Source organism: Mixophyes fleayi, chromosome 5 (assembly GCF_038048845.1).
Source record: "Mixophyes fleayi isolate aMixFle1 chromosome 5, aMixFle1.hap1, whole genome shotgun sequence".
Lineage (NCBI taxonomy): Eukaryota > Metazoa > Chordata > Amphibia > Anura > Limnodynastidae > Mixophyes > Mixophyes fleayi.
Window position 1 is genome coordinate 84,028,386 of NC_134406.1, and position 25,969 is coordinate 84,054,354.

At 39.1% G+C, this 25,969-nt stretch overlaps 1 protein-coding gene across 1 annotated transcript in view; it reads left to right on the forward strand.

Moving 5' to 3' along the window:
- The window catches only part of TGM4 (transglutaminase 4), a 43,735-nt gene that overhangs the window by 16,858 nt on the left and 908 nt on the right, over window positions 1–25,969 (forward strand). Inside the window, exons 6-13 of the mRNA XM_075212489.1 lie at window positions 1,377–1,484; window positions 3,353–3,527; window positions 10,512–10,650; window positions 12,344–12,447; window positions 14,016–14,267; window positions 16,282–16,578; window positions 18,337–18,506; window positions 25,571–25,707. Of these exons, the coding sequence (XP_075068590.1) occupies window positions 1,377–1,484; window positions 3,353–3,527; window positions 10,512–10,650; window positions 12,344–12,447; window positions 14,016–14,267; window positions 16,282–16,578; window positions 18,337–18,506; window positions 25,571–25,707 (1,382 nt within the window). The remainder of the gene's footprint in view (window positions 1–1,376; window positions 1,485–3,352; window positions 3,528–10,511; window positions 10,651–12,343; window positions 12,448–14,015; window positions 14,268–16,281; window positions 16,579–18,336; window positions 18,507–25,570; window positions 25,708–25,969) is intronic.

Here is a 25,969-nt window from a genome sequence, read left to right on the forward strand (position 1 = left end):
TTCAGTCCCTTCTAGATGGATGGTATCTAGCATGGACACGTCTATTTATCGCTCCTCTCCAATCCCAATTGTATCTTCCAATATTCCATTTGTGTAAAAGCTTAATACAGTGTGCTTTAAAAAGAATTCTCCAATGGACTGTTATGTTAAAGAGGACCTGTCACCTCTGAGGCATTTGCTATTTGTTAACAAGAGACTATTCAAAGCCTAGGAGGATATATAAATGTCCTTCCCTCTCTGGATTCCTCTGGAGAAGCTTTGGCAAGTTGGGTGTTTAGCCTGCTAATAGGCGGTTGCCCATGCTAATCAGCACAGCTACCATGTTAAAAAGCTTGACTTTCATGCTAATTACTACTACTAACACATCCCTGCTCTACGGTACGTTGGGGCTATAGGCCAGTGAGAATAATTGTAATGGAACAATGGGCTGGTGGTGGAGGGACAGTATGCTGTCCAGTAAGTAATTAGAATACTGCCAATGCCTCTTAAACATCCCTCTGCTGGGTAAACCAGAAACGGAGAGATTTTATCTTCCTTTAGCTTTTCAATATCACCTATTTTTAAACGCTCCTGTCTTTAACTCACAATAGCTTAGGAAGAAGTTGGCTTATAATGAGGAAGACTGAGGCAGTTGTTTTAATCAGCTGGGTTTCAGGAGCAGTAAAATGTTAGAATGTTGAAATTCGTACATGTTCTTGCTACCAGAAGATGTATTAATGCATTTAGTGATAAAGTTAGTCTTGTACAGTGTACACCATATGGATACAAATAGTAATATTAGTTTGCATAAATGATGAGAAGTTCCAGTTGCTGTCTCAATCAGCAATGGTTAGGTGTATCCAGGGCCGTAACTAGGGCTGTGTGACAGGGGCGACCGCCCAGGGCGCAACGCTGAAGGGGGGCGCAATTTAGGAATATTTTAGGTTCATTTGGTTAAAATTGAGGACTAGGGGGGCGCAATTTGTCTTTCTCGCCCAGGGCGCTAGAATTCTAAGTTACGGCTCTGGGTGTATCCATTTTGAAGTGGAAACTATTGTTGTACAGAACAAGTTAAGGGACAGTATAAGGGACTGTATATATGAGAAGCTTAAGAAAAGAAAAAGAAAAAAATCACCTTGGACATCCCAGAGTTAGGAGTATTATTGTACTGGCTACCTAGGATGGAAGGACATAAATAAAGTAAAAAGCTGTCTGTGAATCAATTAACACTGGTTTTACTTATCTTTAAATTTAGTGGCTTTTATACACTGTGGAGCTGAAATTAAATAGAAATGAATTTTACTACTTACTACATTATGGAAATTTGAATGTACTTGGGAGGTCAGCGATATTTGGATGTAATTTGTAGCTAATGCTGTTTTATTTTTCATTTTTAGTTTGAAGTTGATGTGCTGGACTGTTGCATGTATCTCCTCGAGCGCAGTGAGCTCAAACCTGCGGCCAAAAGGGATCCAGTCATTTTATCAAGGAAATTCTCTGCTTTAGTATGTCTTATAACAAGTCTTATTGAATAATGTGGTCAATAGATGCACCAGAACAGTATCTGCATTTTATACTATGCCTTCAGCAATGTGTCTCCAAGCTGTGCTTTAACACAGTTTACTATAGTGCTTTTAAAGATACTACATTAGCAATCACATAGAACGCCATTATATTTTATCTGATCTGTATTGTGAACACTGCAGGCAGTGACAAAAATTAAGCAAATGTCTGTCAGAAAGCATGTGAGCACAGGTCTATTCACTTACATTAGTTTTGGGAACTCTGGCTTTAAAGAGAGCTTATTAGCCATTGTTGATGTTCATTGAAAGCAATCTGAGCAGTTGGTTTTAATGCCTATGTCCATTTTATATCAGTCACTTTCAGTCCGTACAGTATTTAGATTCCTAGAATTCTCTGTATTTTATATTGGGCACTAAAATAACATCTGCATTGACTACTGCTCATATGGGGCCTAATTCCTCTTTGGGCATAAGTCCTGGTGCATGCTATATCTTGTGTACACAATTGCATGAAATTTATGTCCAAACGCAAATGACACCTCTGACTGCCTACAACATGAAGGGCAGGGACGGACTGATGTAGGCAATGTACAGTAAGGGCACCCAGAGGTTGAGCACATGCACATTTGTCTGAATCAAGCTCTGGGCAACTCTGAGGTACGTATCACTTGCACCAGCTACAGGCCAGGTGTGAGCGCCGACTGATAGTGATTCATGCCACAACTTGTGTTTGCAAGTAAAAGAAACTATAAAAATGTATTGTATGTATAGTACACATTAAGAACATCCCGATTTATGTATTTAATTTGCAAAAAAAATAAAAAAAATTTAAATGAAATTTTATTAATGATTAAGTATTAAGAGTTGTTAATGTATTTAATATTTAGTTTCCAATGCGTTTTGATAGGACTATAGTGCACATATGCATTGTGCATATCCTGCAGCCTGTTCTGTCTGTCTGCATACAGCAAATTAAGTATAGAGAGAGCATACTTATACCCCTATTCAAATGCAAACGTTTCTTGAGATCTGCTTGTACTTGAATATGGGTGTACGTGCGTGCAATTTACTTCCAATTTTAAAAAATGTTAATTGCGTTTACATTGTGTTCCAAGATGAATCAGGCCCATAATGTGAATTGCATTTAATTATAGTTCCTTGAAATAACAAATTTTACGCATACCCATTGACAAACTAAAACCACGCCCACATCAGAAAAACCTTGCCCACATTTTTGTTGCTATGCCAGTTTTTTTATTGGTCTGTTCCTTGCATGACACAAACGTCTTCCTGATTTTCATCCTCATAGGCTGAGGTCCTGGAAACTGGATTAAAAGAGAAAATTTGCTGAATATTTATTACAAAAATATTTTAGCAAATACATCCTTTCAGGGCCTGATTGAGGGTTCAGACCGCTCGAGGTTAATAGTCTTCTAACGCCCCCTCATGTTTCATGATTGTCTAAAGGTAAAAATTGTTTTAAACGGGTCATGACACTCTTTGTTAATTTAATTTTCATTAAAATCAGAACCGTATAGTGGGGCACCTGCACCTAACTGCTTATCCTCAAGCGGCCTCTGTTACAATGGGAATATATCAAAACCTTAAGCTCAGTATCCTTATTTTTACTTTGGGCAACAACTGTTCTCTCAAATTTTAAAATTAATTTTAGTTTACACCTCTCACTGTCACAATTATAAACCCACAAAACTCTTGTGCCGATCAAAAGCCTTGCTGCAGCCTAGACAGGATATTGGATAATAGGGTATATGTTTAAGGTATCTTGGAAATGTATATAGTGGCAATTGAAGTTCAAATCCATAATTACCAAGATGTATACTTTCTCTTAGGTCAATTCCAATGATGACAATGGAATTCTGACAGGTAATTGGTCAGGACAATATTCTGCAGGTGTTTCTCCCACCACCTGGATAGGAAGTAGCGCCATTCTGCAGAAATTTTACAAAACTAAAAGACCTGTTCTGTTTGGACAATGCTGGGTGTTCTCAGGAGTTCTTACAACAGGTATGAAAAAGGAAATTGTGTCAGGGACTATATCCTGCCATGCACTTTTTTTTATAAAGTCCTGTTTTTGCCTTGTACTTCTTTACTGTATTCTCTATGTACAGCACAGCGGACCTTTTGTGATGCCTTATAAATAAACAATAGTAATAATAACAATAATCAAACAATTGCCTTCGTAAGAAAAATGTCACTGATTTTTATTATATATATATATATATATATATATATATATATATGTATGTATATATATATGTATATATATATATATATATGTATATATATATATGTATGTATATATGTATGTATGTATATATATATATATATATATATATATATATATAATGTGTGTGTGTGTATTCTCATTGATTTTAATATAACATGCATAAAAATTCTACATGTCACAAAGTGTTATAAAATTAGGGAGATTTTACGAATTGCAGTTTGGAAAATATTAGGACTGTTAAATATATTTTTAATAGAAATGGGTTGTTTCATTTAAATAAGACAATGTAATACAATAAGGTATAGAAAATACCATACCTTTATGCTAGTATACAATGGTCTGTTTTACCAAATTATTTTCCAATTGCAGTAACCTGGGTTAAATTAAATATTTGAGGGTAAGAAAAATATACATTTAACACCCAGTACTATATGCCCATATTAAATCAACTGAAAATAAAACCATTGGGTATCAGGTTAATTGGACCATATTCAAAGGTATGCAATAGATGCTAGAGAATTATACATACGGTTAATTTAATTTCCTTGAAATACTCGATGGTAGCCATTACAATAGGGTAACTCCTTAATTAGCTGAGTAGAGACAGGAAAAAGATATAAGGTGATTCCTCCTTCCTCCTGGTGTCTTTGAGATTTTTTACAAGATGAAAACATAGACAGAGAATATGGGTGAGAATATTGGTCAGTCATGGAGTATATCAGGGAAATTAAATTAACTGTTAGTATAATTAATTCGCATAGTCAATGGCAGCCATTACCATGGGATGTCCCCAAGAAGCATAATTATAATAGGGTGGGCTTAAGAACAACAACACTGCCACCGCTCTTTGCCACATTCTCCTAAAATGTGCCTTTAAAATCTCAGGCACTTCATAATCGTTCCTCTTATAAGCCTGTGCATGGATCTCCATAATCCATCTTGCAAAAGTAGGTTTGGATGAAACATACCCCTTACCGGAACCTCCAGGAAGGACAAAAAACTGCTCCATCTTTCTGAATTTGTTCATTTTGAAATGGTAAACAGAGACTGCTCTAACAATAGCTGGTTGTGGATAGAAAGATGGTAGTATAATCTCTTGGTTGATATGGAAAGTGGAAACATGGCTAATTCTTAATACCACGTTGTCTGCTTACATTTTTAGAAAAGGTTCTTTACACCACAAGTCATGTAGTTCTTCAACTAAACGAGCAAATGTATTTGTCAAAGGAAACACTACTTTAAATGTGAGTCATTTGAGGGAGATATCGCATAAAGAGATTAGACAACAGGGCTTGCAAAACAATATTGAGATCCCAAAGTAACACATAAGGCTTGATACGAGGACATGTTGTCTTTACTGCTTGAAAAAAACAGAAAAAGAAGGTTTTTGGGTTTGGCATCTAGAAAAATACTGAGTGCAGATACCTGAACTTTCAAGATAGAGATCAAGTCGCATGTCCAAACCGTCTGAAACAACTGGAATATTGGTAGAAGTGGAATCATTTAGTTTAAATTTGCATCACTGAATGAATCTTTCCCAGATTCTTTAATAACCACTAGAATAATTAATTTTCTTGCTTAATCAGAGACACCCTTTGTCTCAATAGTGATCCTACAAGCTTCATGTCATCAAAGAGAGGAAGTCTGGATTTGGGTGAAGACCCAGTCCTCAGTGCAGAAGGTCTGATCAGCGTGGCAGAGGTCCAGGTTGCTCCAGAAGCATTTCCCAAGGCACGGCAAACCATGGGCAAAAACAATTGACTAATCCCTATTACTTCCACTGTTTCTATCTTGATTTTCCATAGGGTATTGGCAGGGAGAGAAAAAGGAGGAAACATATGCCCCATTTCGAAGTTCCATGACACTCACAGAGCTTCTACTTTTTATGACCCGATATCCCTGTGGCTGGAGTAGAATCATACTACCTTGATGTTCTGAATTGTTTCTATCAGATCCGCTTCAGAAGACAAAATTTCTGGATTTATAATTGGTAAAACATCTTTGTGTAAGGCTCATTCTCCTGGATGGATTTGACATCTGTTGAGATAAATCGCTATGGTATTGTCCTTGCTACATGAAGCGCAGCAAAAGACTTCACATTGTTCACATAACATGATTGCTGTCACTTCTGACATTTTCCTGCTCCTGGCGCCTCCTTATGAGTTTAAAAAAACAACTACTATTCTGTTGACGAAAAGATCTTGAGATGTTTGTTATGTAGGAAAAATTGAAAATACTGAGTTATTTGCCTAACCAATCTCATTTGCAGAATATTTGCCTGCAAATGTTTTTCTTTCAGTAACCATTGTCCTGTATAACGTCCTCAAGCAGATGAGTGTCCCAACCTATGGAGCTGGAATCTGTTGTGAGCACAATACATTATGGTTCTGAACGAAGTATGCCTTGATATAAGTTTAGATCTTACCACCAGGCAAGAAACTTCCTGATGGCCTTTATAATCCTGACAATAAGACCTAGGGACTCTGAATTTTGAACCCACAATTGGAGTAGATCCAGCTGAAGATCCTGCATATACCACTTTGCCAAAGGAAGAATGCAGATAGCTGATAAAAACATTCCCAAGAGACAGTGAAAAGTCCGTAATGATATTGTTAAGATTGAAGCTGGCGTACCAGAGCTTGAATTTTGACAAGTCTTGCCTGTGACAGAGACACCTTGGGGTATATTTAACAAATTGTGATGGTGCACTAACGTGCACTTAACATAGAATCCATGCCCCGATGTGTCCCCCGCATATTTATTAAAGATGCATTGCAGCAGATATCGTGGATATCTGCTGCTTTGCATTCTGCTTCGTTTTGAGGAGCAGTCACCATTCAATAGTATAGTGACTGCTCCCTCTTGCAATCTAACAAGTTCCGAAAAATAGATTTTTTCGGGAACTTGTCTTGATAATGTACGCCAGCTGGAGCTGGCGTACATTATCATAAATGAGAAATCTCAGTGCTGTCAGCTCTGCTCCGAAGAGCAGAGCTGGACAGCGCATGTGTGGAGGGATCACATGATTCCTCCCTGTCAATCATCGCTCACTGTCGCTCACTCTCTGCAAACTATAGTTGCAGAGATCGAGGGAGATGTTTGTGCGCATGTGAACTGCACATGCGCAATTGCTGAAAGAAGAAGACTGAAGATGACGAGGAGGTGATCCAGGGACATCGCGTTCCGAAGAGGCGGGTAAGTGTGATTTTTTTTATCACAGAATCAGCAGTTTTTCGGAACTGCTGTTTCCGTGCAGGGTTGTACATAAATGTGAGAAAAAGGTCAATCCTTATCATTGCGATAAGGATTGAAAACTAATTTTCACTATGTTAATATTGATAAATGTGCCCCCTTGTCTTTTGCAATATCTAGTTGAACTCCTAAAAACTGCAATTGTTGAGACAGCGCAAGAATGACACATTGATAATTCAGGCATATTGTTGTAGGAACAAGATTACCTGCGTTGTCATACTCTCTGCAATGTGTTCCGACTTTCCTATGACCAGAATGTCATCCAATACTTTCATGAAGGTACTTGGAGATTTAGGCGGAATGGAAGACAGGTGAACTGGAAATGACAACATTGGAAAAAAAACCTTAGGAACTGATACCGGTGTGCTGCAATAGGAATGTCTATTGAAGTGAGAATGAAACTTATGGATTCCGTGTAGAAAGGTCTTGCATGAACAAACCGATTGAGGCTTCGCAAATCAAGAACAATTCTGAAATCTCCTGATGATTTCTCTACCAGGAACATCTTTGAATAGAAGCTGGTGTGTTGCTCTTAACAAAGTTATTAAGCTTGTTTGTCTGATAATGCCCGCAGTTTCACGGGGGAGGATAGACTCAGGCTTTACAAAATTGTTCTCCCTCTAGGTATCCAATGAAATGCAGTGTTGTAGCCCTTGCTGATGGTTTCTTGAACCCATTGATCCTAAATAGTAAATATCCAGAACTCCACAAATTTTGAAATCCTGTCACGCACAGGAGTTAATGGAAGTAGAACCTGGAGCTGTTTTGCTGCCCTGGCCTCCCCCTTTTATCCTAGAAGGGTAGAAAGGGCTTCTTAGAAGAGCTGTTACAAAACTGAATAGTTATAGAATAATATTTCCCAGGCCAATAACCACAAGCTTCCTTGAAGTGCTGCTTAGAGGAAGAAAAAGGAAAACATATTGCTTTCATGTTTTGTGGTAAATGATTAGAGCGTTATTTTGAATCAAGTTTTGGACATAAAAGGAAATTCCCTTTATTAGGAAACATGGCTAGACAGTTCTATGATTGTAGATCTGCTGCCCATGGGCGTGGCCAAAGAGTCCTTTGGCCACAAGCGCTGAAGCCATACTCCTGCAAGGAACAATAATTGTATCTAGAAATGCCTCCCAAACAAAATCAATATTTTTTTTGGATAACTTCAATGCAGACATTGTCTGTTATTTTTTTCTTTCATATATATACCTATGCAGGGTATTAGCCCACAATCTAAGTGACCTTGAAACTGAAGCTACAGCTGCAGCAGAAGTACAATGCAGAAGAATTATGCATACCTTGAAGCAGCTTTCCATTTCCCTACCTGATCATTTAATAGAAATTCTTCCTCTAATGGAATAGTGGTTCTTGTTGAAAGGCTGGAAATAGCAGAATTTATTCTAGGCATAAAGCTCAATTTAGAGGTGTCCTCATCCTGGAAAGGATACAGTCTGCCAAGTATTTTCATATTAGGCTGACATTTATCTTACACTTTCATTAAACACTTAGGGGTAAATTTATTAAGCAGCAGATTTGAAAAGTGGAGATGTTACCTATAGCAATGAATCAGATTCTACTGTCATTTTGTAGAATGTGCTAAATAAATGATAACTAGAGTCTGATTGTTTGCTATAGACAACACCTCCACTTTTTTAAACCAGTAGCTTGATAAATTTACCCCTTAGTGTATATGAAATAATTTTTCTCTGAAAAAGAGCATCCTGAAAGAAAACAAAAACTGGTGTATATCAGCAGTATATCATATATAATGGGCCTGATTCATTAAGGAAAGCCAAAAAAAAAAGTGTAACTTTTCACCTTGGCAATACCATGTTGCATTGGAGGGGGTATACATTTAAAATGTGATGGCATATTTATAGTTGGGGAAGGGCATATCCTAGATCAATTAAATTTAAGTGTAAAATAAAGCAATCAAGTATTTGTGTGCTACATGAACAAAAACAGCCAGTATTTAACTGATGTGCAAAATAATAAACTAATTAGCACCCCTTGCATTGTAACATGGTTTGTCTCTGAGAAAATGTACTACTTTTTTTTGCCTTACATTCCTTAATGAATCAGGCCCCATATGTTTAAGCACTGTATTCAAGGTTAAATAACCTGGGCTCTTCCTTAATTTCTTCTGATTCGCTGTCGGATAATGACTCAATATCAATAAAATAACCTAATGATCTACAGGTAGAAGGACCAGGCCTCACATCATCTAGATCTCCACTAATATGTGATCTATTTATTCTCTTATCATGTGACAAAATATTTTGCGTTGACTTTACTATCCAGGCAATTATTTCCTTAAACTATTCAGATGGTTGAGCAGTATCTATTTTAGGCTGAGGAGTAAAGGCTGTATAACAAATTGCTCCATGATAATTTGATAAGACATTGTCACATGCTCCACATGGTTACTGGATTCTAGCTTATCTTTCCTTGCACAGACTCCAAGAAAATACTGTGAAAAAAATTACTAACTAGTTAAGAAAAACATTATAGAAAACGTAGAAAACACCCCTAACTAGGGGTTATCTAGGACATGTGTCTTTCAGCTTGTTGGAAGTAGGCTTCGGTTCATAATGCAGAATTGGATCCCCAATGATGTTCCAAGTAATAGAGAGATAAAAAAAAGCAGGTCCAAGTGCCTGTATATAACTGGAAAAATGGTGACTGTACCTGTGATTTGAACCAGGTGATCACCGTACTCCAGACGTTGCATGGAAGGTGCATGTGCTCATCCCATTTCCTTCCACTGTAATGGCTGCCATTGCCACATATACCACAAAGCTAGTGCCCATTAAACGGGGATGGGGAGGGGAGCAGAGGCCGCCAGTTCCAACCACACTCCTTACCACTATTATGGTCCATTTCTGCTACTCTCAAGAGGCAGAAGACATCTCCAGGGGAGCCACCTCCAGCTCTGCTTGCTCTAGGAAAAGTGCATTACAGGGACAAACTGGAGCTCAGGGAAAATAAAGTAAGCCCACACGTAAAACAAGCACTAAGTACACTAAAAACACCTTCTTTAGCTAAGAAACAGGAAGAGTCTCCAGAAGGAAGGATGAACCACCATATATACCTTTCAATGGCATTTATTTCATCTCAGATAATTAAGGAGTTAATTCATTGTAATGGCTGCTATGGAGTATGAGAAGGAAGTCTACATACAATATGTTATATTAAATGCTATAATTATCGTGGATTGTACACATTTACATCAGCAGCTCCACAAGAGAGAGCACCATCCAACTTTTCTTATTACAGAAAGATGATGACCATTTGATATAGTGCTACAACATAAAAATGTAAATACAGTAGCTACACGGCTTTTAGCAGTCTACCATAGTTAGGCTAGTGAAAGCTGAAATCTGATTGGTTGCTGTGGACTTTAGCACATCATTGTTCTTTTCACGGTTTTATAAAAAAATAGCTTTGTCAAAAAATGTTTGTGTTAAATTATACTGCTGGAATGTCTCTTATAATCTGGTCTTTCCATGTTTTAGTTATGCGCTGCATAGGAATTCCAGCAAGAAGTGTCACTAACTTTTCTTCAGCTCATGATACTGAGGGGAATCTTAAAATTGATGTTTACATGAATGAGAAAGGAGAAAAGTTAGAGGATTTCTGCAGTGATTCTATTTGGTGAGTGAAGTTTTTCCAAACTACAGCATACTTACCTACTTTCTCCTTGCTTTGTCCGGGAGAGGGGCATGCCTGGAGGGCGGAGGGGGCTGGGGCACGGCTAATCGTGGATGTAAATTAAGTTTTGGCGTCATTTTGGGGTGCGGGATGCGGGAGATTTGCCAGCTCTCCCGGAGTCCAGAAGACTGACCCGAATTTCGGGAGTCTCCCGGACATTCCGGGAGAGTTGGCATGTATGAAATACAGAGACCTGACTCTAGGTTACCCAACAGACATTGTGCCTGTTTGACACACATTTGTAGCTCAGCTATTAGGAAGATTCTCAAGTTCATATGACATGGATGCCAGAATATGTATTTAAAACTAGCTGCCTTTATCACTTAGATTAGTATCACATTCGCTTAGAGCTTCATTCTTTGGTAAAATAAGAGCACAGTTACTCTGGAGGTTCACTAGCAATTGTGTAATATGTAACTATACCCTGTGGGATACCAGCTACTGGTTTCACTCTGAGTATCAGCATGTGCATTTCTGTATAGCTGTGGGAAGTTACAAGTAGCTGATCCCATAGGGGTTAATGATTACAAAGTGATAATGTGGTGTTCTGTCACAGAATTGCTGACACTGTCCCCAGTGTAGTCCTTCTCACAAAACCACCACCAGACAATCAAGGCGGACATTTTATTGGCTGAACAAATATTCAAGAGAATGCAGCCAATAAATTTACTAGCAATCCTTGACATCACTGAGTCACTTTTTGACTAATATTCACATAACCTTTAACTGACTTGATTTTTTGGGGACAGTCCCAATTTTCCACATACAAAAGGTGTGTGGTCTAGCCAATGAGGACAAAGTAGCAGGGAAAGTCCCCAAAAGTCCTCTCTCTCTCCTTATGTTCATTACAAATCTTGGGCCTGATTCATTAAGGATCTTAACTTAAGAAACTTCTTATTTGAGTATCCTGGACAAAACCATGTTACAATGCAAGGGGTGCAAATTAGTATTCTGTTTTGCACATAAATTAAATACTGACTGCTTTTTCATGCAGCACACAAATATCAACTGTAAATTTCAGTGTACAAATAAGCTATCAAGTATTTGTGTGCTACATGAAAAAGCAGTCAATATTTAACTTATGTGTAAAACAGAATACTAATTTGCACCCCTTGCATTGTAACATGGTTTTGTCCAGGATACTCAAATAAGAAGTTTCTTAAATTAAGATCCTTAATGAATCGAGCCCCTTGTGCGAGCGCATCTATTCTTTGAGGCAATGAAAGTATTATAAAATTAAATATAACCATCAGTATACAAAAATGTGTCACTAATTATCAAGGGCTCACCAGGTGCGGTACACAACTGTCCAAAGTACCCAAAATGCCTGACACAGGTGTTACCGTATCTTTTAATTGGATATATAGCTCAGATACACACATACAGACATACTCTTACTTAACAAAATATATTTAGTGTAAATCTAAACTACAGTTTTATGAAAAGTCACTATACAACATCCATAAAATAAATATACAACATGACCATATCAGACAGTGGTTACAAGGTTTAGAATTGCCCTTAATGTATCCTTCCTATAAGCCCTTAATAGGCACACAGACAGTGTGACGGGCCTAGGAACAAATATCCAACATTTACAATAACTTTACTTCTAACAAGGAATTTCCATGTACAGGAATTTTCATGTTTGGAATGACGTATGGATGAAACGATCTGATCTCCCTAGTGGATATGATGGCTGGCAGGCTATTGATGCCACCCCACAGGAACCAAGCCAGGGTAAGATATAGAATGACAAGCAAATGGCTTGTCAAAACATGATAACCAGTGTTAATTATCTAAAGACAGTGAAGTTAATTTAATATGTTGTTTTGTGCTTGTTCTTTAGCCTGTTTGATATGCATGCTGTGGTTTTTACCATTCCTGATAAACATGGGCACAGGGTAGAGCAAATGTATACTGTCATTTACCTGTAGGACTGGTAAAACTTAAGCAATGGGAAAGTTCCCATGAAATACCTTGCTATAAGCATAAAAAGGAATTTATGGCTTTCCATCTGTTGTGTAACTACACAACACGGCTACAGGAAGCCCTCCGAGACCTGCGACCTTCATCTCATCCCTACTTTATGCCCTGTCAATTCTTTTTTCTGCTATTTCCCCCAACAGCCCCAGTTCTTATTCTTTGCTTTATGCAATATAATAATAATACTTAGCTGAGCCTAACCTGCAGTAAAGGTAATGTGTGGCCATTTTTGAAGGTTAGAGGGTAGTTTTTGTAGGGTACCAGGCAGGGCGCATGTGTGGAAAAGGAAGTTTAGTTTGAGTTTCGACTTTCACTGTTCCATGAAAATACAGTAACTGGCTGAGGAGGGAACATCAGAAATACATGCAGGACTTTGTGTTGCTGTGGGCAACCACTAGTGGTAAGTGGCCTAGCTGCCCTTGCTTAGAGAGTGACCAAGAAGTGAGGTAATGCCCTGAATGGGGGAAGCTGAGTGTTTAGTATGTTACAACTTTGTGTTATTTTATTTTATATAAGATTTTGTTTATTTAAAGGAAAATAATTTATATTTATAAATATTCAGTAGATAAACAAGTTATCGTATATTTACTGTTATTTATACAATATTTATTTTCTGAAGGTGGAGCAATATCAACATCCATTTAAAAAAAATTACAGCTTGAAATAATCAATTATTTTTTTACAGGCTATACTTTCTGCTAATGCCATTCTGAGATGTGCTAATGGTGAAAAAGAACAGTCCTTGTGTGGGTAAATGGTACAGAGTATGTGGGAGGCTATACTTACCAACAACAGTGACCCGATTGATAGATTGGGTGAAGTGAAACAAAATAATTTAGTCGGCTAGTTGTCATGAAACAATGTTTTAGGCAGGTGTGGAAAAAATGCTGCAAAGTAAGAATGATTTCAAAAAATAGAAGTCTTAATAGTTTATTTTTATCAATTAACAAAATGCAAAGTGAAAGAGCAGAAGAGGAATCTAAATCAAATCAATATTTGGCATGACCACCCTTCAAAACAGCATCAATTCTTCTAGGTACACTTGCACACAGTTGTTGAAGGTACTCGGCAGGAAGGTTGTTCCAAACATCTTGGAGAACTAACTTTTATATATATATAGATATATGTAGACATAGATATAAATATAAATATATATATATATATATATATATATATATATATATATATATAACACAGTATATATCTTCGGAACATCTGTTAGGTACACTTTATCATTCTATGTTGATATTTATGCATGCATAATTAATATTTGCTGTTTTGTGTTATCTCCTAATATTTAATGTACATATGTTTATATCTAGGTGTTTACCAGTGTGGCCCTTGTCCACTGGCAGCCATCAAAAATGGAGATGTATATCTGCCCTACGATGCCAAGTTTATATTTGCTGAAGTAAATGCTGATAGGATTGAGTGGATGGTAAAGAAAATAAACTGTGAGGAGCAAACAACCCAGATAAAGGAGGAAAGAAACTGCATTGGGAAATACATCAGTACTAAGTCGGTCAATAAGAACTTCAAACAAGATATTACATCACTGTACAAACACAAAGAGGGTAAGTAAAATGACTAATTAGGAATGTAAACTATCTGCATGCAATATCACATTGAACACTTTTACGTATGTACATGGAACAAACAGTAGGCAGCCTCTGACTCTCCAGGTATCTGCTCTCTTAGCCAGAATGTGTTTCTTTATATGGCTACTATGAGGAGAGTAATGCCAGGGGCAGTTTTTGAAGCCAGTGTATTTTCGGAATGGTGCAATTTGTGACTGAAGAAAACACCTAAGTCCCAAGCTTTCCAGATAATAGATACCATACCTGTATCCAGTGGTCAAAGTGAAAGTTTAGAAGTGGCGATATGGAAAATATAAGTGAACGGAAGTTGATAGTTTTACAGTTGTGACGGTGTGGCATACCACAATATATCAGCCTACTTAAACCATAGTCAGTATCATTACTTATTAAAAAGGCCCAATACACACGGTCTATGTAAATTGTAGTTCAATAACAGCTGGAAAGCTATGTGTCACTTTGAAAGCTGGAAGAAGGATTAACTGTTTAAAGCCGAATTTAATTTTTTTACTGTAGCAGGGCACACTGGGAGCTATAGTTCAAGAATAGCTGGATATCCACCAAACACATTATTGCACTGCAGCTAATCACTGTGAGAAGGCTCAACTCTGTAGGAGCTTTCCGATTGGTTCTCTTATCCTTATAATGCAGGGATCCTGTTTCTCATCCCAGTGATAGTTGTAGCCACAACTAAGTACACTGGTGAGTTCTGACTTTTGCTATCAACCTCACTGCAGTTAATCTGCTAGTTGCGACAATATCCAATATATTGTGCCAATGTCATAACTGGTAGAAGCCTCTACTACCACATGTTAAGTCCTGGGTACTGGTTGTCAGGAGTCGCCTCGCTGGTCACTCACACTGCAGAGAGCCACTGCATATTTCTTCTAATGGCTGCAGCAGGTTTCTAACCAGGAGGTTGTTAGGCAGCTGGGACACCTCTTCCTCTTTAGCTGTGTGGTCACATGACAACTCTTGGAGGGGTGGAAGAGGGTGCAACTTGTAGCAGGGCTGTGATTGGCTCCCTCTCATTTGTAGGGCAGGGAGACCTGTGCTCACTGCCGGTGGTAGCATCCATGCTGCTGATCCTGCTGTTAGTGTATGCTGTGTTCATCCTTGTCCACTGCCCCCCCCCCCCTCCTCCCCCCTGAACCTGGCCAGTATTAGGTTATTCTCTTGCTCACCGTCAGCCATGGTGCTGGTATGTCACCCTGACCGCAGTCGTCTGGGACCATGTTCTAGCCTCCAATTTTCCTATGCTAAGTTGATGCTCGGATAAGTGCCTACTACCTTGAGCACAAGTCATGAGGACATCTAAGTACCTGGGAGCATATCAGGTGCATGCTATAAGGGACATCTACAGAAAGCCCTAACAATGGTGAGCATACTGGGCTCTCGGGAAACATGTGAAAGCTACGTGTACCCAGTTCTAGGGATTTCATCTTTGTTTCTAACATTTGGCTTCACACATGGTCATAAGCACGGAAAGGTCAGTCGGATTAGTACAGGGCAAGGTAAGGCAAGAGCACAAAGGTCAGAAGAAACAAGTACAGGTCAAAGAATCCAGTGCATGGCAATAGTACATTAATTACTGGTATAGAGGGGCCAAGTTTGTCTTGCAAACAGGAACTATAATGAGGCAGATTCATAACAGGACAAATGATATACATAGACCCTGAAGTTAAAATGATTGTTAATGATGATGAGCAAGAACACGTAGAAGCATTGCAAAGCTGTAGACACCTGCTGGTGACACCTGGAAGTTCTATTTTGAATACAACTGCAAATCATTTACCAAAAGAAAGATACATTGAACTGCATATTCCTGACAAGTGCAATAAGACTTTGATAGCATTGACAAAATAGACACCCTTTCATAAGTGTTTTACAAAGTTTAAGTATAGACCTATTACTATACAAATATTTACCACTCCAAATATTTTGTCATGAAAAATGCTTTATTTTTTAATTTAATTTACTGTTTTGCATTCAGGTTCTGCAGAAGAGAGGGAGTCTTTCAAAACCGCCTGCTCTTACCTGAAGTCAGACGCTTGCTTAGTGTTTGCTGCTCCTCCATCACCCCCTTCTCCTGGCATTAAGTTACAGATCACAGGAGACAAGGAATTACTGCCTGGGAACACCTTGTCTCTGAACATCTTGGTTGAAAATGAATCCAATGAGGCAAGGACAGTGACTGTCACTGCTGGTTGTCAGCTGCAATCCTATACAGGCAAAACCATTGCCTCACTGGCATCCATCATACAAACAGTAGAGGTGTCAGGGAAAGAAGGTACTGTAAAAAATAAGTTACCCCCAAGAGCTGTATCGATAATTATAATTTAATATGTATGTCTTAAAGACAGGTATATAAGATAACTATTCTAATCATACATTTTCATTTTCAATGTGACATATATGATTGTATTTTGTGAATGCTAAAGCCAGTCCTTTATATTGGAGTGTAGTAATCAAAATGACAACTCTTCATATGCACCATAAAATTGTAAATCTGTTAATTATTTTCTGATCTGCTTGGCTCAAGCTATTGCAGATGTCAATCCATTTGGGGGGACAGCATATTGCCCTCTCTGCTCTGGATTCCCAAATAGCCAAATAATACCATTATTTGTTTAAGAGTCAAACAAATAACGGTAGAACAGTGATCTGTTCTCTTTTATGCTGTGGTCACAAAGTTTCTGGAGCAATATTTACTAGTGATGTAAGGGGCTGTGAGAGCCCACAGTGAGAAGTGACAGAAAACGGAGCAGACACTTAGTGGCCACTTTATTAGCCACACCTTTCTAGTACAGGGTAGGACTCTCCTTTGTCTGATATATTTGTGGCATGGATTCAAAAAGAAGATGAAATATTACTTAGAAATTCTGGCCTGTGTTGACATCATAGCATTACACAATTGCTGCAAATTTGTCGGTTGCATATTCATGCTGTGAATCTCCCATTGCACCACATCACAAAGACGCACTATTGGATTGTGATCTGGTAGCTGTGGAGACCATTGGAGTACACTGAACTCAGTGTCGTGGAACCAGCTTGAGATGACGTGTGCTTTGTGACATGGTCCGTTATTCTGTTAGAAGTAGCAATTACATGGTGGGTACTCTGGTCATAAAGGGATGCACATGGTCAGCAACAATACTCCGGTAGACTGTGGCATTTAAACGATGCTCAATTGGCATTAAGGGGCCTAATGTGTGCCATTAAAAAAGGCAGGATGGATCCATTGATTCATGTTGTTGACGCCAAATTCTAACCCTACCATGTGTTGGACACAGCTGAAATCGAAATTCGTCAGACTAGGTGATGTTTTTTTCCAATCTTCAACTGTCCAGTTTTTGTGAGGCTATGCCCATTGTAGCCTCAGTTTCCTGTTCTTAGCCGACAGGAGTAGAACCCAGTGTGGTCTTTTGCTGCTGTAGCCCATACACTTAAAGGTTCAATGTGCTGTGCATTCAGAGTATGCCATTGTTGTAATATATGTTTACTTGAGTTACTGTCCCCATCCTGTCAGCTTGAACTACTCTGGCCATTTTCATCTGATCTCTCTAATTAACTAGGCATTTTCACCTACAGAACTGCCACTAACTGGATGCCTTTTGTTTGTTCATCATTCTCTGTAAATTCTAGAGACTGCTGTGCATGAAAATCCCAGGTAATCAGCAGTTTTTTAAGATGATCAAACCACCCCATCTGGTTCCAATAATCATACTATGGTCACAATTCTTCCCTATTCTGGTGTTTGGTCTGAAAAACAACTGAACTTATTGACTATGTCTGCATACATTTTTGCTTTGAGTTGCTGCCACATGATTGGCTGATAGTTTCAGTAATGGACTGGTGTACCTAATAAAGTGGCCACTGAGTGCATATAGATAGATAGATAGATAGATAGATAGATAATATATATACACACACACACACACACTCACACTGTATATATACTTCATCAATACTTTATTACGTTACACCAGTATCTTAATATATCTTTATTCTTTGCTTTTTTCTTTTCTGCTGCACATCACATTTATAGCTGCTTCAGTCCCTTTGACCGTTGCTGGTGACCTATATATGAAGTCTATGACCTTAGTGGACGATGAGCTCATGGTCAGAATCAATGTCCTAGCTGAAACCAAAGATACACCTGAGAGAAATAGCGAGTGCCTGGTGGTACCATTTATATATCCACCAATTGTAATGGAGGTAAGCTTTTAAGCTGGCAATAATATGCAAATTTGTATTTTTTCCATGGTATGTAACTATCCAGACAGGATGGACATGGACTACATGAAACTACAGAAGAAAGGTGACTTTGACATTCTAACCTCAGCCACTGCATCATTACCTCCACCCATTTAGTTTTAAATCTGTTCATTTCGTGTTAACCACCACAATATTTATAACAGCTCCAGATTCACTGCTGAGAAACTGAGCACAAGGAATCATCAAACAGGTGTCTCTGAATGTCTAGCTCAGCACATACACGAGTATCCACTAGATAGTGGTGATAGTGGTTTCTGTCTAGGAGTCTGGACCTAAGGATACAAGACAAGAGATTCAATCACAGGTAGGAGACGTGTTGCTATAATGGGGACCATGGCCTATAGTGGACGTCTTAGATTCAAGACCTACTCTGACATAAGTGGTTAAGGTCATCAGAGGCACATACATCTTTAAATTACGGAATTGGTGAATTAAAAGGACATAACCCAAGTTAGACATGACTTACAAAAGTTACTAGTTGACAGAACATTTGATGTTGAGTTATGAGTAGAGCAGAGCTGTTTCATGCAAGATATGGCATGAAAGATAAAATTACACCCATCTCAAGGATTGCACAAGAGGCCTTAGATTGGCTAACCACTAACAAGCATGCACTGATGACCTGGTAAACCACCTGAGACAGAATAATATTTGCTTAATTGATTTCCCCATAAAATCAGAAGCCAATGACCCTCATGGGTTTATCAAATAATGAAGCATGGTAGCATACAAAAATTTGTCAGAGAAAGCATCACGGTCTGTTTTTTCTTCAGAAAGGACCCATAGTTCCTCCTCCCACCCCACAAGGCATCCTTCTCATCCAATATTAGGCAGAATTCTGAAATACAAAGTCAAGGATATCCTGGTAGCCAGAGCATCATTCTGACTTACAGAACATATCAAAAAAGCAGAGTGATGTTTGTTGAAGTCAGGATTGCAATCTATGAATGTTAAATATATCATAATATATCCCACAAAGTTGCATATCTAATGGGAAGACCTCTTTATTTACTTCTCCCCAAGATGCAGCTAACTTTCTAGATATGCAGTGGTAGAAGGACATTGACAGTGAATATACTTAATACAATTGAAATTTTGTTTTGTGACTCATTTAAAAAGGGGACGAGATCACAATCGGGGAATTATAGACCTGTAAGCCTGACATCAATAGTGGAGAAACTACTGAAAGGTCTATTAGGGGTAGTATTCAGGATTACTTGGTGTGCAATAAGATTATTAGCGGGAATCAGCATGGATTTGTGAGGGATAGGTCATGTCAAACTAATCTAATTAGTTTCTATGAGGAAGTTAGTGGGAACTTAGACCAGGGCAGCACAGTTCATGTGTTCTCCTTATATTTTGCAAAGGCCTTTGATACAGTGCCGCACAAGAGGTTGGTTTACAAAATAAGGGAACTGGGTCTAGGAAACAACATTTGTACTTTGATCGAAAATTGGTTAGAGAATAGGAAACAGAGAGTTGTGATAAATGGAACATTTTCTAATTGGTCAAAAGCTTTAAGTAGAGTATCTCAAGATTCCATGCTGGGGCCACTCCTTTTTAATATATTTATTAATGACCTTGATGATGGTTTAGATAGTAAAGTTTCTATTTTTGCAGATGACACTAAAATATGTAAGGTAATAAAATCAGAGCAAGATGTAGCTTCTCTACAGAGGGACTTAAATAAACTGGAGGATTGGGCGACCAAATGGAATATGAGGTTTAACGTAGATAAATGTATGGTTATGCATTTAGGGATCAAAAACAAGAACGCAATCTATAAATTAAATGGAATTAATTTAGGAGAATCTATAATGGAAAAGGATTTGGGAGTGCTCGTAGACAGTAGACTTGGCAATCGTGCTCATTGTCAAGCAGCAGCTGCAAGGGCAAATAAAGTGTTGGCATGCATAAAAAGGGGTATAGATGCAAGGGAAGACAGTGTATTTATGCCACTGTATAAATCTTGAATATGCAGTTTAGTTCTGGGCACCACTCTATAAAAAAAGATATTTTCGAACTAGAAAGGTTTGCCAGTTTAGGCATGTTTACTTTAGAAAAGAGGCGCCTAAGAGGAGATATGATCACTATGTACAAATACATTAAAGGGTCAATACAGAGAACTTTCATGGGAACTTTTTACCCCAAGGATTATACACAGGACATGCGGTCACCCCCTAAGGTTAGAGGAGAGGAAATTTCACAACCAGCAAAGGAAGGGGTTCTTTACAGTAAGGGCGGTCAAGATATGGAATTCACTGCCAGGGAAGGTTGTGATGGCAGATTCAATAGATATGTTTAAGAAAGCGTTAGACTATTTTTTTGCGGAAAAGTGTATCCAGGGATACGACTGTTAATTAAAATGAAGGATAGTAGTGGATATAGGGTAAAAATAGGACTGTAATATTGGTTCTGGGGGGATTTTCACAATTGAAACAGATTGGCGGTTGCTTAATCTGGATCACTTTCAAATATAAGTGAGGGATCGCAGGAGATCCAAAATAGGTTGAACTTGATGGACTGGTGTTTTTTTTTTCAACCTCATCAACTATGTTACTATGCTACTCTGTATTTTTTTTCAGGAGAGGCAAAATAATTCTGTAAAGCTGCTCTTATGTAACTACAAAGAAGTGGATTTCACATTTCACTGATTAAAAAGTTATGAGTGGGATTTACCAACCTACAGTATAGTTGCAGTCTGTTGTGTGTCTACATATGGCAAGTAACTTTAAGGCAGAGAGTACTTACACCCAAATTCAAATCGAAATGTATTTGGAGAAACCTTAAATTTGAATAGTTGGAACTATGCTCAAGTTTTGTGCTCTTTTTTAAAACCGAACGTGAATCAGGTCCATTATATTTAATTACTGTAGACATATCACTCATCACAGGCTGATCTTAAATGTTTTAACTTTTTTATATATTGATCCTATTATATGCTCCAGAAGTTACATACACACCACTTGGTTGTGGCACTACCTTAAACTATTTTGGTATGTGAATTGATTAACAATATCCACTTGGCTGTATAATCTTCATAAGGACCAAACTTCACTTAAAGCCTCCCCTCAAGCCATCAATACCTACCTAGATAACTGTTCTCTTCCTTCACTATCCTCCCGCCAGGCTTCTACTCTTAACGAGGCTATCTCCAGTGAAGAAGTAATTCTGGCACTAAAGTCACAGAAGAACTCCAAAGCCCCCGGCCCTGATGGCTTTATGATGCTTTATTATAAAACATTCTCCAAAGAACTGGTCCCCCATTTGACGCACCTGTTTAATAACATTATGACGGGGGGTAAATTTCATGCGGAATCCACGCGTTCCACTATAGTGGTGATTCCTAAACCTAACAAGGACCCTACCTGTTGCCCCAGCTATCGCCCTATTTCACTAATCAATGCTGACATTAAACTTTTCGCCAAAATCCTGGCAAATCGTTTAAATGCCTATTTACCAACACTGGTCTTCCCAGACCAGGTAGGTTTTGTCCCCACCAGGCAGGCTTTAGACAACACTAGACGTACAATAGACATTATTGCCCATATTAATCAGAATAAGATCCCGTCAGTGGTTTTGGCATTAGACGCCGAAAAGGCCTTTGATAGACTCTCGTGGCCTTTCATGTTTAGCACGTTAAGTCATTTCGGTTTAAACGGGGCCTTTCTTTCGGCCATTCAGGCCCTATATCACCACCCCACCTCATCAGTATTGACCAATGGGCTCCTATCCCAGGCTTTTTCATTAGGCAATGGCACTAGACAGGGGTGCCCCTTGTCCCCCCTCTTATATGCTTTATGCATAGAACCTTTAGCTGCCGCTATTAGAAGAAACCCGGACATATCAGGGATTCAAATTGGTCCTCGCCATTTTAAAATATCCTTATTCGCTGATGACGTACTATTAACACTCGCAAACCCCCTTATTTCGCTCCCAAATCTTCTTAAAGAACTTAAAGAATATGGATCCTTATCAAACTATAAAATAAATAACTCCAAATCGGAAGCCCTTTCACTCCAAGTCCCTACTGTCACCAAAACTATTCTCGAATCTTCATTCGATTTTCAATGGCGCCCAAAGGCGCTACGATATTTAGGGGTTCAGATCACAAAAGAATACAAACAACTATTCCACGCCAACTACACCCCCTTATTTGATTCAATAAAAAGAGACCTGGCCAAATGGGATTCGCTTTTTGTCTCCTGGTTTGGTAGGATTAGTGTGATAAAAATGAACGTTTTGCCTAGAGTCTTATACCTTTTCCAGACCTTCCCAATCCCAGGTACTTTCCTAACGAACCTGCAATCTTCATGCGGTACATTTATCTGGCAAGGGAAAAAATCGAGACTCAAAAGGTCTTTCCTAGCTAAATCCACTCAGTCAGGGGGATATGGACTTCCGCTCTTTGAGCGCTACTATCATGCAGTTAACCTTAGTCATATCATTTCCTGGCAGTCTGCTCCAGGGATCAAGAGATGGGTCGACCTAGAGAACGCACATACACCAGATCACAACCTGAATTCGCTCCCCTGGCTCCCCAGAGTTCAAAGGCCGGCCTCAGTGTACTCGCACCCCTCCATACAGTTCACACTCAACTTGTGGGACAAGCTCCATAGAAAGTGGGAGCTCACCTCATTTCCTTCTCCTCTTACACCATTGTGGCATCATCCGGATTTTCCGGCAGGAAATATGCGGTCATTCTCGCGCCCCTGGCAAGAGGCGGGTATCACTCAGTTTACTCACATTTTGGGAGATTTTGCTCCCCGGACTTTCCCGGATCTAAGAGAAAAAAAGGGCCTTCCTTCGTCCTTACAGTTTGCTTACACTCAAATCCGAGGCTTTATTCAATCACTCTGTAGATCTTCTAAGCTACGTAGCCTTACTCCTTTTGAGAGGAGCTGTGTGTATAGGCCAGGAGCCCCAGGACTAATATCTTTGGTATACCATAATTTCCTGGAACCAAAAACTGACACTGCGGAATCGTTTGAGGCGGCATGGCTTCGGGATACTGGTAGAGTTCTGGATCGGGTGGGATGGTCCCGGCTAAGGGTGAGAATCTCCAAAATCTCCATTAACACCTCAATACGAGAAAACACATTTAAAGTATATACAAGATGGTATCTAGTGCCTTCAAAGCTTCATATAATATATCCTGGTACTTCAGACTCATTCTACCACATATGGTGGACATGCCCTAGTGTTTCAAATTTGTGGTCCCAGGTGGCTGACCTAATGACAAGAATCTTAGACGCTGAGGTGTTACCTGACCCAATGGTTATGCTGCTATGCTCCCGGGTCAAAGGCCTAACTAAACAGGCAGATAGACTTGTTCAACACATCTGTGCCGCTACTCGCCTGCAGATAGCGAAGGAATCAGGCCCGGTGCTCCCATTAGGCAAGGTTAGGCACTTGCCTAGGGCGCTGGGCTCTGGAGGGCGCCAGATTAAAAATTTCTTTAAAACTGTGTGGCGACCGCTGACCATACCTTTCACGGCCGCCACACAGCTTCAGATACATCCACAGGGAGGGGGGAAGGACTATTGCTCACCACCGCCGCCTCTCTGCTCCGTCTCCTCCCCTCCACTCCCTGACTGACTGTCGGGCGTGACATCATCATCACGGCCCGACAGTGTCAGTGAGTGGAGTGGAGCAGACGGAGCAGAGAGGAGGCAAGTTAAGGTAAGAAAAGACGCACATTTTCAAAATCGGCGCCCCCACCCTGCACACTTACACACTATTTTGTAAGTGTGCAGGGTGGGGGCGGCGATTTTGAAAATGTGCTGGGGGGGGGTGGCACGGGGTGGGGGGGGCGCAGATTCTGAAAATGTGCCTAGGGCGCCACGGACCCTAGCACCGGCCCTGGAAGGAATGGAAGTCCCTCCATTCACCCAGCCTCCAAAGTGTAGTCTCTCGTTTGTGGTACATGGCCTCTATGGAATTAATCACCAGCCTTCTCCATGACAAAATTATAAATTTCAATAAGGTGTGGAACTTTTGGTACTCCTTTCATCAAGCAAATATGCCCGCTACTTAAAAGGCTATTTTATTCAGAAGCTCTTACCAGGTCCTCTCCCCCATCCCCCCCCCTCCCTCCTCTTTCTCTCTTCTATCTCTCTCTCTAAAAAAACAACAAAAAAAAAACAACATCGATATAGAGTTCCAGGGCAGTTGAGTCTTCCAACATCCTTGGCTGGGTCAGCCTATCTCCTTTCCATGGGTTAACTTACTGCTTTTTTTATGTTTAGGAATTTGTGTAACAATATGTCATTTGCCTGACTTTTTTTTTTTTTTTTTCGTTTCTCAATTGACATGTTTTGGCCCTTATGTTCAAATGTTTTTCTTTTTTTTATTATCTGCTATGTGGAACTCCTTTTTTTTTTGCATAAATAAAGAGTTTAAAAAAAAAATAAAAAATATCCACTTGGTAGATTTAACACATATGTAGATATGTGCCTCCCAGGCCATTGCAGGATGTGAAGAAATAAATAGCTCTTCTATAATTGTTATTTTTAGCATGGAAGTATATAGTCTAGCACTGGTTAATACTGGTGTTACCCACCATTTCTGAAAGGGATAAACTGATTGAACAGGTCATTCAATAAGTGAAACTCACTTGATGGCTGAAAGTCACAGTATTCATCTTAGTAACGTAAGTTGCTTAAATTGACTAAATGTTGTATTTGTGATACAGCTCCCTGATCTGTTCACTGTTTCCTTTGTGTTACCAGAGTGTATTGTGACATGTTGTAAGTTTATTTTTATTTTATTTTCCATGTGTTGTTGTTTATTCACTAAACAAAAAAGTTACTGCTACATTGTTTCATTTACAATTGAAACATAGTTCGTTGGTTCATTGAATGGTATAACTGAAAATGTTCCCCACCTTACCTGTAAATTCTTGTAACACTGTTTGGCAATTGCTAATATGGAGGTTCATCTTCAGTCATTACAAATCACACAGCATTCACATGGGATTGACGTTACACTTTGTTTCCATACAGATGCCAGAAACTGGAAAAATTAATGAAGATTTCACTTGTACACTTACCTTTAAGAATACTTTGAGTATTCCCTTAGAGAAGTGTGAGCTACATGTGGAAGGACTTGGCATGTTCAAGCTGGAGAAATTCAATCAAGGGTGAGTAAAGCATAGTCATGATATCAAATGAGGCAGTATACAACATAGTAGGTATGACCCATCAAGCTACAGACCTCAGACATATAAATCCCCAAATTACAGAATAACTTGATGGTATATATCAGAAATATTTCCAGCTCAGTAGTGAACAAACATCACATATACAGATACTGGTTTATTTCAGGAGTACACCATAGATACTAGTCTGTCTATATCAGGTGTGCACCACAGACGCAGATCTATATCCGGTGTGCACCACAGA